Raw genomic sequence first — 15873 nt, forward strand, 5'->3', positions numbered from 1 at the left:
GCATAGCATTTTGCCCCTCTTACCCTAGAAGTAGTCGAGTGCAGCACCCAGGTGCCAAGAGACTGCAAAATGGAGTCAGCTACATGGCTTGGGTGCTGCAGGGTGAAGATCTGAGCCACCAAAGAAATGCAATTATAACCCAGGGAATTCACTGCCTGTCTGGTCTTATCGCTGTTATATGGCTGAAATTACTTAACAAGGGAGGGAAGGAAGGTCAGAAGTGCCTGCCACTTATTGGATGCTACTGACCAGTGCATGAGATACCGTTAAGAGTCAATCAAAACCCCTTGAATTAAAGTCTAGCTTTCTACCATCATCCCTTTTAAACTCAGAAGAATCATACTGTAAATAAATATATCTTGCTGGTGGTAAAGAGAGCATGGTCTACTCAGTCCCAGACCAGACACCCTTTAACAAAATGTGTGTTCATTTTCCCACCTGCCACTTCTGTTCAGAGCAACCATGTGAAGCACAGAGTTAGGACAGAGCCTACATCAGAGCGAGCAGAGGGATAGCCACATGAGGATGCAGCTTGGTATGAGCAATATCATCATCGAGGCACTGTCTGCACACACCAAATCAAGACTTTTTTTTCTCCTTTCACTATAAGGGTATGGGGGACATATGCAAAAGAAGGTCAAGCAAGCAAAGTGATTCAAAATATAAATGGATTGCCAGCTCAAACAAATTAACTTCCTTTCCCCCGCCCCTACATAAAGGAGGAGGAGGGAGGGGAACGGAACCCAAACACACTCTTCTGTGGTTTTTTTGTTTTGGTTTTTGTTGGTTTTGGGTTGGTTTTGGTTGTTTTTTTTTTTTTGGTTTTTTTTTTTTTTACAGTAAATCTTCTGTATTTCACACTTCTCAAATCCAATGGGCACTCAGCATAGTTCAGGTGAACTGCAGGCACAGCTGAACCTTACACTGACTGAGAAATGTGTTTATCTTGCAGTTCTTGTCATATCTCTCCAGGTCCCAAAATACCACCTTAGCAATCTGGTTAGTTTTGCCTTATCTAGATAATCAGAACCCCTGTTTATAAGGGGCTATTTATAGGAGGCTACCTGCTCTGTAGTATAGGATCATTTTTCCCTGCGGTTTAAGATGAGTAACATTTTCTGCGCCAATATTAGAATGGTCTAAAATACTCTTTGTCTTTAGAACACCAATAGCCAGAATTGCACATGCTCTGCATCTAACAGTAGCTGTGCGCTTGGGAAAGACCTTGTTATATAGAAGCCTGTCAAAGCAGAAAGTACCATTTCTGCTTAGGCCTTAGAGTTAGTATATCTTCTGCTTCTGTTATAAACTACCTCCAATACTGAACGTGGTGGTTGTGTGACAGCTCAGTCAGACACAGCTTGGTGCAGGGAACTGCTATCTCTACAATGATGAAACAAATGGAACATCATGGGCTTAGTTTTCCTGAATCTACTTTCTCTCAAGAGTTCCAACAGTCATAAAAGCTTAGGCTTATCCTACAATGAAATTAAATTCCAAAAAAAACCCCCAATAACAAGAAATTATCTCAGTTCAGACCACACTACACAGTAAAGCTTTAGTGCTTGCTTCTGCAAAATCAGGCCAGAAGTTAAGGTTCAAGAAACTACTACATGATTAATAACATCTTCCTCCAAAGACTTCATATGATAACTTCCTAGAGACAACATAAACTATGAAAATAAAATAAGCATTAAATAAGTTGCTTATTACTGTAGACTAGAAACCAGGAACTGGGATACAGAGTCAATGGAATAGTGAAAAAATATACCTGCTGTATCTTAAGTGCCACTACCATACCAAAAAAGAAACAACCTCTGAATTTGCATTAGAACTGTGGGCATTACACACCATGCCAAATCCATTCCCAGGGTCAGCCAGCCAAAATCAAGTGACAAAGTTCCCTTTATTAAGGAGTGTTCAAACCCATTCATTAAAAAAGTCTGTGCAAGTCTTGATGGGCTGAGAGGCTTAGGTACCCACATACTCCCACTGCAAGCTGCAGAACACAAACACGGTTTTACACATCACATGAGGATGGACCTTTGCTCAGCTTTTCTCTTTTATCTGAGAAGAGCTGCAGGATCCACATAAATGACACTGAAGCTAAGTGCTCCATTAAATACTCCAAGATCTAATCCTGATACTATCTGCTGTACCTATGGTAACACAGGATAGTTTTCCCGTCAACATTCAGAAATCTGAGCAGAATGGAAAAGATGTCAAAGGTTGTTTATCAAAGCCACCATATCTGGTTCAAGAACAGTGAGCGGTGCTGCCTATGGGAGGTGATCCTCCAGCAGCAGCAATGTGATAAGTAAATGCCAGCTTTTAACTGAAGGGTTTGACTTCAGAAAATCCATTCCTGCTAATTTCAAGTCAACTGCAAAAAAACCCCACAAAGTAACAACAGATAACTGTTTGTAGAAAACAGTTACACAGATGGGTCTGGTAGCTTTCCACACTAAATTTAATCCCTCTCACTCACTCTTGTTCTCCAAGCAAAAGGAAATCTTTAATAATCCTTCAGCCCTGCAGGTTAAGGTAAGCTGTCAGCCGACACAGAGACTGAAACAGCAAGCTATATGGGAATCCAAAACACCTTAAGCCCCCAGAACACTTGTCACCGCAAGACAAACGGATCACAAGTTACCAAACTTCCAGATTTGTTAACAGAATCTCACCCACTGCTTCCTGCAGGAGAACAAACTACCTTTTCATCCTCCCTGCTCTGAGCAATCAGACCTGCTACCTGGTGTGCAACTCTGGAAAGCCATAGCTCTTCCAAGGAAAACGTTAAGTATCTGCACTCAAGGAACAGTTTAAGAAAAGCCTTTCATCTCTTCTTACGCCATCTGTTTGCCTAGCTGCAAGCTCCAGGAATCCAAACGTTGAGATCTCGCTTCTTTCTGCTTGATCTCAAGGCGAAGGGAGTTCTCCTTTCCCAGCTGCAGCACCTCCTCTTTCTCTCGGTGTGAAAGGGAAGAAAGGCAGGTGGAGAAGGAAGCTGTTTTCTGGGGCCTTTCTATCCCAGGGTGCCATTTTATTAAGTTCTCCTCTGCTTTCACATACCATATAATCAGCTCCACATCTCAGCATTCAAGACAGACACTGAGACAGCGAATATTTCCACTGAGGCTGTGTTAAGTGCTCACAGACAGCTCAAAACCTGCGTGTCCTGCAACCATTCTAAGAAGCACAACACATACCACTTTTGGCAGGCTGTATCCATTCCCATCCCACCCATTTTTAAAATTTGTTTTACAACAAAAGAGTATTATGTACTACTATATATAGCCAATGGCCTTTACAGGTGATTGAACAAGAGAGGCCACACAAAGAGGCAAGGCTGTTCAAGACCCCCGTCTATTCCTTTGTTTCTGAATTGTCTCTAGCCCTGGGACTGTTCCTCCCAGCAGTATTTGCAAACCTTTTTTCCTGAAAGGGATTAGATGCAAACTTCAGAGCCAACGAAGACATGCAAAGCACACTGCTTTTCTGTGAAACGAGTTTTGAAATCGACTTAGACTGATGCAAAACCTTGTCTGGATATTCCTGACTGTTAGCTTACCCTGACTTAGCTCAAGTCAAATTCAATAAGCTAAACTGATGTAAACTCAGGCTGAATGCATTCCGGAGCACCTGTAAAAGAGCTTGTCCCTGTTTGAATAAAGAAATTTGAACGGTGATGTCACTGAAAATGTGATTTATCATGCTAAAAACTGATCTTGAGAACACACGTAGGGAAAGGCATTTTGTTCATGGATCATTAACAAGTGGAGCGGTTTTATTTTTCACTGGTCATGCAGGACAACACCATTCAGAGTTGTGCAATGTGTAAGAGAAATAGAAGGGTAAGAAGTAGAGGAAAAGAACATTTTATCACAGATGAACAGTGATTTTACCCTTAACTCTGCTTTCTTTAAACACTTGACTGACTTTTGTTGGTTTCAGTGGAACCACATGTACACTAAAACCACTGGTGATTTTCTTGTCAGAATAGCAAAGTATGAAAACCAAACAAGGCTGTAGCTGAATAGCAAGAGGCTTTCACACCAGCAGGGCACATCCATGTTTATACTCATTTATATTCAGTAGGCACGTACAACTAACCCAAATATCAGCTCAGTAGGGGTATTTTATGCCCTATGCTCGAGATGAAAAATGTCAGAAACTGCAAGCTAAACATAACAGACAACTATACTCACCCAGGCTGATTAGAAGAGGGGCTTTAAAAGTGTTTATTTAATATATTAAAACACTTGCTGTCAACACCTTTCATGCTATGTGCTTGAATATCCTTGATTAGCGTTTGTGCAGCTGTGGTCCTCATACTGAATTAATTTTGTAAATTGTGGTGAGATGGTAGAAGTTTTCCAGCTGTGTAATCATTAATTAACTTGGCTGCATTTGAGTGGATCCAACCCATGCTTGTCTATGAAATACTTGGCTTAGATAAAACATCACCTCTGCCTTCTGCTTGTTCCGCCCCCCCCCTTTTTTTTTTTAAGAAAAAAAGGGAAATGGAAAGTACTGCATGATGATTTGGTAGATTAATTTTTGCCTTTCCCATACTTTTATAATTCTCACACAGAGGGGCTGCTTTGGATTTTAAGAGTTTGAGAAGAGCAACTTTCTCTTTTTATGTGTTTCTACAGTGCTAGTAACAAAAGGGGTCTAGCTTGTGGCTGTAACTTAAAGTCTAAAAACAGCTTTTCAGTCTTTTCCAGAAAATTCAAGTAGATGAGATACTGAAGACCTGTAGCAGAAGTGAGACAGAAGAGATTTAACTGGTCACTATCCAGCTTCAACCTCTTGGGCAGTAAATACTTTGCACATTGTTATTTACACCTGAGAAGAGCTGCCCAGTGTCTAGTCTAGGGCCCACAATTCAAAAGGCATCATCTACTAGGGAATGTATGTGCATCTTACTAAAAGCAACATGACCTGTTCCTTAAAGGAAAAAATTGGTCAGAGCTGATGCTGAGAGGTGAGCTACCTCATGCCCCAAAAGTTACGTCAGTCTGGAGAAGCTGGGCACATTGTGCTTCCCTTCAAACAAATTCACAGTAACTTACACCCTTCACCTGTTCTGTTCTTCTGGAAGTCAAAGTATATTCTATGGAACAGGAGTCAAGGAGGCAAACAAGAAGTTAAGGACTTAAACTGCAAAATAAATTACAGCCAGAACCATTTATTTCATTATTCTTCTCAATGCTAGCACAATGCTAGAAGACTAGGTGTTGCAAAGGGACTGTTTGGAAGGACTTAAATATGCAACTTTCTGGTCAGAATTAGAATGGAGCAAGAGACTGAACTCTCCCTAAGCGCCTTGACATCTCTAACTAGAGTCTTCCAAAAAGCTCATTTACATGTAATTAAGCAACACTATTTTGTTACTTTACTCAAAGGCTGTTGCTTCTGCCTCTGCTAGGAAAGTGTCACTCAAATGTTCCACAATGATCCTGCCAAAGGTGGACGTTTTGTCACTATGAATTACTGTCTATCTCACTTTGCGCTAATAAGGTATGACTCTTCACCAGCTTGCAATTAGGCACAACAGGTAATATTTATATTTTGCGACACTTTGTTATGCCTCCATGGTGATGTATGAGCCAGAACTCCAAATCAATGTGCGTATGACTGAACTTAATTATCTGAGGCCTGTGATAAGGTCAGAGTTTATTTACGCATGAGAATGTTCATTAACAGAGTTTTGATTCAGATGGTACTTCAAAAGAGACTAGAATTACATTTCAGAAGAAGCTCAAGTCCTGGATTTAAATAATATCTAACTCATATTTAAAAAACAAGTAACATCACTATGAGCATGGAAGGGAAAAAAAAGTCATTTAACAATCTTCAGATATCTGTAAGAAAATAATAATATGCACAGAGACTGACAAAAAAGAAATCTTATATTTTAGAAAATTATTAACTTAAAAGATTCTTAATTCCCTTTGAAGTTGATGTTAAATATGTGCTTAACTTTTTGCCTACTTGGGGAATCACATCAGCATCTTGCTAAATCATTTCTGCATAGGAGCCTACTGGAGCAATGAAAAGTTAATTTAAAGAGGTGCTATTCCTACAGTAATTCAAGTCATAACGAGAAGAGCTGCTCACTTATGCAAAGTGTAGAAATTCGTTAATCTTCAGTGGATTTCTCTGTTATTAAAAGAAGTTACCACGATTCTTTTGTTTCCCTAACTGGCATCTTCAATGTATAGATTCATGTACTGAACAGCCTTGGAAAAGGCACCCAAAAAGACCAGAGTAAAGCCAGATGTTTTCCTTTGCAACTCAGGAATATACTGCTAAACAACTCAAATGCACCAAATGACTCTTTGTTTCTTCTGAAAATTCTTTACGTTAAAGGTTTCTCATTAATTATGGGATTTTAACCATTTACCTGAGAGGACATTCCATGGCATGGGTAAAGGATTGCTTTGTCATCCTCTTCGGCTCCCTGATCCAGGCAGTAGCCGCTAGCTTTGCTGTTACGCACCTATAGTCGCATCGGAAAGAAACCAGTTATATTAGAAGTTAACCAGTATGATGCATGGCCAATCTAGCTAAATCTTAGCTGCACTACAGCTACTGAAACAACCAGCATGCAAAACCATCCCCTGAGAAACACATGCTTGTTCTCCAGATATGACACAATGCCTATAGTGAATATGCTCCAGGAAAAGACATTATTTGGACAACCTGCTGTCTTTACAGACCTTGGGTCAGAGTTCTATTTTCAGCAATTACTTAAAGATCAAAATTCCATGAAATCCACAATAAGAAACCCAGGCCAAATTTTACTCCAAATTACCCTTTTGTAAATATAAATTTTGACCCTATATGTTGAGAATGTTGACCTTAACAAACGGTATAGGAACTACCCAGGATTGGTGTTGGACGTGGCACCCTTTTGTTTACTCCTATTGCTTATATAAAAGAAAAAAAGCATGTGAAAAATTATCTGAATTGAGAATATAATATATAGTTATGTACAGAGGTGACGTGCGGCACATCATTGTGAAAGGATACAGCAATGATAAGCAGTGTTGGAGGGCTTTTGAAATATTTAAAGTGTGGATTCATAGATCCAGTGAAATAAAACATTCACGTGCCTCCCCAGACAAGATGACTTTGCAAGTCTATGACGCTGGGCTGGAGCTCGTCTGAGATTTCAGGCCTGCCTTTCTCTTCAGGCTAGAAGCCTTACACACATTTTGGACATAGACCAATTTTACAGGTATCTTAAACAGGAAGTTTTTTAAAGGGACATCTTGAAACAGTCAGCAGGTCAGTTTTGGTTTAGACTGTGAAATATTTGTCTGGCCACCCCTATAATATAGAAATAGCTGCTCCACCATGTGTCAGAAACACCAGTAAATAATCCTTCATAGCATAGTGTATGAGCACAACAGGGAATCCGATCGGATAAGGGGGCTCACCAACAGTTACATTTCAGGAGGCTCATTTTATGACTTGGGTACTATAAAGGCTGAAGAAGACTAAGACAGCTTTATGACATGGCTTTAAAAAACATGAATTGAGTCACTAGGAAATATATTTTTACTACTGTTTCAATCTGTTTCACATCTACTCAATACATTTATTTTCCTTTAAACTCACTAAACTCCAGACATCTTTTCCTCCAGGAAAATAACCAGAAGAGTAAGTATTTAATAACAAGCTTGATGTCATTTAGGATGAAGCCTCTAGTTTTTTCATTATGGGCATGTAAGACTGAAAAGGAACTATGCCAGTTTATATAGCTAAATAGCTTGAGTGGCTCCATTTTATTATAAATTTTAATGAATTGGATACTTACACCATTAAACTTCTTCTTTGACTGAAGAACCTTCCATGCAACCACTCAACAGAAACAAACTTCTTTTTGGAGCCCAGCTTGCTAACTGTCTGGTATAATTGACACAACACTGGCAGTTCTGCCAACGTTCTTTGCGGTTAACAGCCTTCTCAGAGCTGACAGTTACTAATAGCTCCCGTTGAATTTACTAAATGTCTTTCCTCAGTCACTGCCAGGGATAGTTATATTAGGATGCAAAGTGATATTGCGCAATAAAACTTGCACTTTGTATCAACTTCTGAAGTGCCTGACTTATTTTTATATGAAGTCAATCAAATAGAACAGAAAGGAAGAATGTCCATTTAGTTGTCTTGTGTGAAAATATATTGCCTTTGGATGTAATTGTAGTTCAAGTAGACAATTAAAACAGAATCTTAAAAACATTATGCAGCAGGAGAGCTCCTAGAACTTGGCCCCAGTTCACAGTCATAAGTGGCAGCCGTCCTTATATTACAGGCACATGATATAGATTTAGAGTTACATAAGGGTGGCTGACTTCTTTGAAGAGCGGGGTCAGGCACATGTGGGAGTTTTGATTGGTTCACAGAAGAGAAAGAAATGATCCAGATAGCTGAGGTGAACCAAAACATCCACACATTTCTAACACATTTAGATCCAGCGTTTTATTAGGGTTAAGTAACCTCTCCAGTCAGCTGTCTCCGAGTAGGTGTTCCAGGGTCTTACTCAATACTGGTACACAAGTGAGAATGAAAATACAGAATTAAGCACAAAGCAGCAATATTGTTTTTCCTCTCTTTCAGCTGAGATAAAGACCTGCCAAATGGTAGCCTCGCCTCATAATCTGAACAAGGATATGTTGCTTTTTATCCTGAACAAGGAGGACTGCAAAACTGAATTAATAAAGTAAACATAATCCTTCAAATAGTTCGGCAAAGCACCAAAAAACAGGGCGGTTCTTTACCTAAAAATGATTCTAACTCAACTGTTCTCATTAACTGTAATTATCTTATCTCTCTTGACTACTAATGTTTTCTTAATGACCCCTGTGGCATCCTATTTGTGAAAACAATTGCCTCAAATTTATGTTCTTAGAGCTGTTCCATTTTAAAATGAAAGCCAAGAAGGTTGAGTATCATCATTAATGAGAATTATTTCCTCTGATATATTCCAGTAAGAGGGACAGTGCTTCTCAAAGCCACGCTTCTCAGTGTTGGTTAAAAGCAGGGGAGGACATTTATGTTGCTACTGCTGTGCTGACTTGAAATTGCTCTGTACACCCCGATACCCACCGCTAAGATGAAAGGGCTGATCTAATGCAGCCATGATATATTTTCAAAGAGGTACAGTACCTCTCCATAAGTGACTGTATTATTATAAATCCTCATTTCAGGATAGACGTTCTCCAAGTACCACTTAAAACTCCGGCACTGCAGTCGCTGTCGTAGAGCTATTCTTTCAGAAACATCTCCAAAGTCAACTCCAGGGTTCTACAAAGCAGAAAAAGAACAATGAAATCTCACTGCATTGACTTTATGGTTGTTTTCTTTGTGGAAATCAAATTGGAGTCCATTTTGTATACCAAGCTGTATTTCCCTCTCTTCTTTCTCTTTTGTAAGTAGCAGCTCATCAAACAGCTGCTATTGGGAGCAGACAATAAATATTAATGAAAGTCAGTGGAAAAAGAAGGATAACAAGCAAAACACAATCATAAATCAAAATAATAAGAATTCAATAAGAATGTTGCTACTTACAGCAATTCTAAATGTTTGCAATCAAACCTGATCTCCTTTGCTTTCAGATTTGTTAGGAGTTTAGGTGGTAATTCTTATCTAAGATATGGCAGCTTGAGCATGGTTTACTCTAGCAACAGCCTTGGGTATTCACTAATGTAAATGAGATCAGAACAGATCTGTTAAAACCTCAAAGCAGAGCTGCTTAAAAAGTCATTAAGCTCCATTAAACATTTGCATAGACCAACATTCAGTTTTTCCTGGAACTGGAGCTCATTTGCAGATTTGAGCTATAAAATGCAGTTACACTCAAAACCTTCTTTATAATTCTACTTCAGAATTTAGTTCATGTTTGAATACAAATCCCATAAAAAACACAGGCCGGAAGATTCAAATCAATATGCTCAAACCCAGTCACTCAAAAAACACCAGGTCCTGAGTTAGTGTCTGTTGATTTAAACCATTATAAATCACCACAGTTCAACATTAAGACAGCAAGAGTTACCTCATCTAAAAATCTTTTCTGACACTGTATGAATCAAATGGACTGAAACTGGAGAGATTACTGCATGGAGCTGTCTTAAGTGCCTTGTACGTTTCCCCCAGAAAGGTTTCTGTGCATTTTACAAATTACGCCTAAAGCAAGGTTACAGGGCTGCAGGAAAACTTAGCTCAGGGTTTATTAGAATCCCCAACAGACAGCTGTGGAGAGAACACAAGTGTAATACTGAACAGGTTTTTCTGCTTGCCACTGAGTTTGCTGTGCTCACTGTTGCTTGCTGATGCTCACTGTCACGAGCTCTCTATGCAGCAGCCATTCAAATAAACGTTAATTTACGTACTACTTCAGGCTGCATGGAAGGAGAGCAATTTTCAGAGGCACTCAGTACAATAAATCATTCAATGTATGATTCCTTTATCACCAAAATTGTTGAGGAGTAGATCATAAGCAGGGGCATACCAAATATTTGGTTGCTAACACAGATCTATGCTGACCTACTGCTGGAGGTTATAGGAGTATGTTCTTGCAGATGTGTCTGCAGATCATCTGCTGATAGAGATATATGTTATGCACAGACCCTCAGTAACTCAGGAGTGAGTTGTGAAAAACACGGTGTGAGTTATGAAAGGGCTAAATTGGACAGGTTTTGGTGAGGGAGAAAACACATATTTTACTTACCTCCTCTCTTCCCTGTTCTAAAATGAAGCAATACAGTGCCTGTTGCTGTGCCATTCCCACTGAATGCAAGAGCAGCAAATTGAGCAGCTATGAAAATGCTGTGCTTGCTTCTGTATTAGCTGCGGTCATCATGGGTGGGTTACAGGTGATCGTACAAGGATGAGGTGTCCACAGAATTTAGACTGTGGACATACTCTTTTTGACCAGGCAGCAAGGTTTCTAGATCTCTGGAGAAGGTTTTCCTTACGGCTTGTAACAGTACAGTACTTAGCTGAATACTACAGCGGAGTCAGTCTGCGAACACTAACAGTAGCTTCCTTCTCCTGACAGCTAATGGGGTTATTTTTATGATGCACATTTTATCAATCAATTTATTTTACGGAAAGAAAATTTCAATGTTCAGTACTTCTGCTGATTTTATGTCTCTTAATGTAGATGTGCCTGCTTTTTATAAAGTACTGCTGTATAGCTCAGTGTGGAAAACTACATCAATAAGTAATCTCAGAGAGATTAAGGGAAATCATGTTTTGGTGTAAGTGCTTATTTAAATATCTTGTCTTTTCTCAGAATTCATTTGCAGACAGCATCAAGCAAACAAATTTACCAAGGTTACTTTTTCATCTCCTGTGTGAAACTGACGATTTTATCAAACGGATGCAGACAGGGCTAAAATGCCCCTAGAAACTTAGATGGGCACTGCTTTGTCTTCCTCCTGCTACCATGGAAATCTTGTGTGGGAAAAGTTATGCAGTATTGCCTTTGGTTAAGGCAAAATAGTTCTCTGCAATTACCTCTCATGCCAAAAGAAGTGACCAAAACACATCTTCATGGGGACCTTGCACAGAGTGTCCAATACTGAACAGCACTAGGTGAGATTCAGACATGCGCGAACATCTGACATTCAGACATCACATGGAGAAGAATGAAATATTGCTCCTTTAGGTATATGCATTTTCAAAAATACAACAGGAATGAACAAAAATGGGTTTTGATACATTACTGAGGTATCAAAGTACAAGCAGGTGTTTAGGACTCAGTCTAAATCTGACGAAGTCTTTGACAAGACTCCCTTGACTTTAAAGGACCTAGGTCATACCTGAATATTCACAAAGATACTGCTGGGCTGGCATATTTTCCCATTATGATAGCAACATTCCTGTTTCCATTTGCTTCAACCAGTTCTGGACAACCCCTGCGTATAAGGGTTAACTAAACCATCATTACCTACATTGGAGTACATTTCCCCTCAGCTGCTCTCCCTGTGCCCCTTCACAGGAATCATTTGGATGTAAATACCACTAAAGAACACAGCAGCAGTCAGCCTCCACCTGACTGGGATATAACATACATCTCCTCTCTCCAAGAATTATGCTCAGTGGAGATGTAGCATGCGATATCCTTACAGAATAAAGCGATAAATTGAACCCACAGTTTATCTAATATTTATATTACATGCATTCCTAGAGACCCCCACATGCCATCTGCAATTCCTATGCACAGTAAGAAGCAGAACATGTCCACATGGCAACACTCAGCCTGTAGACAATAAAGCCAGTTAATGCATGGTTCTTTTATCGTATACTTTGGGTTTTATGCTGGTGAGGTCTACTGAGTCTCATGATGATACTTATTTATGGCCATTTCTGTAGTCCTTACCACTGTAGCATATGAACTCCTCAAAGTTTAATGGCATCCCAAATTAACAACTTCTTCTGAGGAAGTACATAAACCTGAAACATTGTGCTCCAGTTACATTATAAATCTGTGTCACCGCTCCTGAGTGCGCAACAAAACTTCCACTGAGGAAGCAAGTTTATATGGCAGAACCCTCCGTACTAAGCATGCGCCAGCCCAAAGCACCCTTCTCCACGAGCTTAGCCCACTTTGTACAACTGTAGGGACACCTTCCATCTCAAAGAGCTAACCAGGAACAGCCATCCATGTTTCTGCCTCTGTTCAGGAGAGCATGACCCACACTTACTGCCATGGGGATGTTCCATGCCATGTAAACATGTGACTTGAAGTCATCCATCCAGACCTCAGCGGCCCGCAGGGCATTGCGCTTTGCATAGTAATCGATGTCGTTGTTGTAGGGTTTCTTTGTGCGTTCGATATGTGCCACGCGAGAGCAGGGCAACACCTCCATGCTTCCTCCACACTGCCAGACCTGGGAGAGTTGGGGGAAAAACAATGCCATCATATTTTTTTTTCTTTTCCTTTTAAGGTGATCAAACTGCTTCTTTTCAGACGTTGTAGGAAGAATGTTCCCTAGTCAGAGATGGGTACTGTCGAACAACGGAGAACTGCCGTGCAATGTACCTGCTCTGGGGGTGACACCCTCTCTCTGTACATTGACTCTAGATGAGCCTGAGGTTAATGCAGCTGGCTGTGTAAGGTACCTAAGTTTAGATGCCATAAATATGCAAGTCCTTCCCCATAACATCACTATTCTTGGAACCATTAGGGAGAAGACAAATTATAAGGTGGTAACCTCTATCACAGAGACTAATTCAACCTAGTGCTTGTTACTGAAGCCTCAACAAAAATCAATCGTATCATCTGGCTGTGTTTGGCATGTATACATGAAGCCTGCTGCATCAGCTCTCCAAATCAGCTAAGAAACTTTTAATAGCTTAAATGTGACTGCCAGAAAATTATGATCCAAGTTTACTGTACGTAAGCATCTCAGATGACCTATTCCGCACCAGAGCCTTTTATGTGGGGATTTGAACATTGCCTTTGGGAAATAGAAGGAAACAAAATTACCCACATGCACAACACCAACAGAACAAAAGGTATGGAAACACATTTATTTTCTCATTATGGAAACTTAGACTTTGATTGTAAGTCAGTCAATTATTCTTTTCTTTTCCTAATCTAGCCTCCACAGGCTTCACTGATTTTCAGCGCAGCAAATTCTCCCCTTCACAAACACACCTTACTTCATCAGTAAGAAACAAGCAGTGACTTACCTGGTCAGTACAGGACATCCCACGGAAATGTTACCCAGGAATAAAGACACAAGTATTAGCACAGGATGTCTCGGTGAGTCTGGCCATTAACAAAGGGTGTGCTTTTTTAGTGGCGGGGGTTACTGCTACACTCGGCAGTGGCTGTGAGCACGGCAGATGCATTTCTCCCCAGTGCTCCTATGTCCTCGCAGCTGAATACCTGCCAGGCAGCGAGGAAAGGAGGAACCTCTGGTGCAACTATTCATATACCTTTACCTGCAGCTCAGTCACATAAGAAGCAAGAAATGACCACTTACTTCTCCACCCCCGAGGTGATGAAAGTGGATAAAAGGGTCCGAGTGGAGACTGTATCACCCAGCCTTCCCCAACACCTCTGTACCCATACTGTGCAATTTTTTTCCTGTTGATCATTTACTGTCTGAACTCCGTGGTGGGAAATAGAGAACTTGTCTCTCTGAATCACTGAGATTTGGAGTGACGCAGGGGGAGTGAAGCTTATGAGTTTAAGTTCCTTCAGGTCTGCACCTAGTACTATAGCTGAAAAAAAGAAAAGTTATTACAATGTAAGCAATAATCCATTGCTTTCCAAGGTTGCCTTTTACTGAGCATAAGAGCTCATTTTCTAGACAAGATGTACTCCAGAACAATACTGGGGCAGTTCTCCACCTAACCTGCCTTCTCAGGGACAAAGATAAATTGCTTGGGAAGTGGCAGATAAAGTCTTCTCCTCCAGTCTGGCTTTTTTTTTTTTTTTAATACTTTTTAAGGTAATATTTATTTGCTGCTTTCCAAACAGTTCTGTAGTAAATCACTGGCCACTGGAATTTACATTTGACAAATGAGATACACTGAAAAACAGGCTGCTTGTAAATTTGGACAGACATATGCTGAGGGTTTCCAGTGCAAAGGGGAAGTGCTACAGAAAAGAAAGGAATCAATTGATTTTCATGATAAGAAGGGGAAATGAATAGTACACTTTAGTATACTGCTTTAGTATACACACTTTAGTATACTGCTGTTTGCCCAACCCATTCTGGAAGTCAGCTATTTAATGCAGAGCACATTTTCGTTTCTCTTGATATGGCTAATGACCTTGTAATTTTTATTTATATATTTTGGTAGCAGGGGCAAATACATTCTTTGAGTGACAGATTTATTTCCGTCAAATGCCAGTGCTCATGCAAACCCGAAAAGAAAGAGCTACTAAACTGCAACATTAAAGAAAACAGTTTAGCCCATCTGATAATTCAACACAAACAGTTATTTGTCAGTGATAAATTCTCCCCAGATGAAATCTGCAGGGAACTCAGACACCTGCCTACGAAGCAAACCCAACAAAGCCAGGCAGCAGCAGCCTCGGGAGCCAGGACCGGTGGTGCTCAGCGCCAGCGCAAACTTGTGCCGTGGTGTGAGTGCCCCTGCAGCCAGCCAGGCTGCCTCACCTACAGCGGCCCCTCTTCCCCTACCCCCCAGCCCCATTTTGCCCCTCAGAGAGAAAAAAATGCAGGGGAAGGAGGAAAGGAAATAGTTCTTCCTAGTAAGATGCCGATTTACCCCAGATTACTTGTTTTTCTGGGAATACATAACTTTCAACACCAGTGAGGGATGTTTCCCAGGATAAGGATGGGATTTCCAGCCCCAGAGCTGGACATACAGCGCATGGGGCGAGGAGGCAGTTAGATAGCCATGGCGTACATCAGCACGCCACCACTTCTCCGTATCCCAAATAAATGCCACTGCTGCTTGACTACAGGTCACTTTTCAGGCCAGACAAGGCTTGTTTCACTTCGTAAGGATCAGTTACTGCTCGGTGGAGCACAGACACGACTCTGTATCCCCACACCTTTTCAGTGCACTGCCAAGTACCTGAGTGAAACTCTTGTCCTCTCCCTTTTCCACCCCAATGATTACTTAAACTTACACAAAACGAAAGCATTTCACTAGTACAACCACACAGGTGCACCTCAAACTAGCCAAGGTCCCGCTAGGTAAGAGCGGTCGTGAGGTTTAGGTGAATACTCAAGACTTGTGTCTGAGTGAAGAGGATGGGAAGGTTCAGCAGCACCTTCTCCCTGCTGGACACAGAACTGGAAGAAGACACGCGGGATTCAGAAAAACGTTGCCTGTCTGCCTCCAACTAGGAGAAGTCTCTGAAACACA

The 15873-nt window shown here is 40.7% G+C and overlaps 1 protein-coding gene across 3 annotated transcripts in view; it reads right to left on the reverse strand.

Annotated features, from left to right (window-relative positions):
- GALNT9 (polypeptide N-acetylgalactosaminyltransferase 9) overlaps positions 1-15873 on the reverse strand; it is a 274492-nt gene that overhangs the window by 9839 nt on the left and 248780 nt on the right. For all 3 annotated transcript variants that reach the window (XM_027814008.2, XM_055699769.1, XM_005445205.4), the window contains 3 exons: positions 12723-12908; positions 9181-9318; positions 6413-6508 (listed from right to left, as the gene is read on the reverse strand). In XM_027814008.2, coding sequence (XP_027669809.1) covers positions 6413-6508; positions 9181-9318; positions 12723-12908 — 420 coding nt within the window. The remainder of the gene's footprint in view (positions 1-6412; positions 6509-9180; positions 9319-12722; positions 12909-15873) is intronic.

The sequence above is a fragment of the Falco cherrug genome, chromosome 1 (assembly GCF_023634085.1).
Source record: "Falco cherrug isolate bFalChe1 chromosome 1, bFalChe1.pri, whole genome shotgun sequence".
NCBI lineage: Eukaryota > Metazoa > Chordata > Aves > Falconiformes > Falconidae > Falco > Falco cherrug.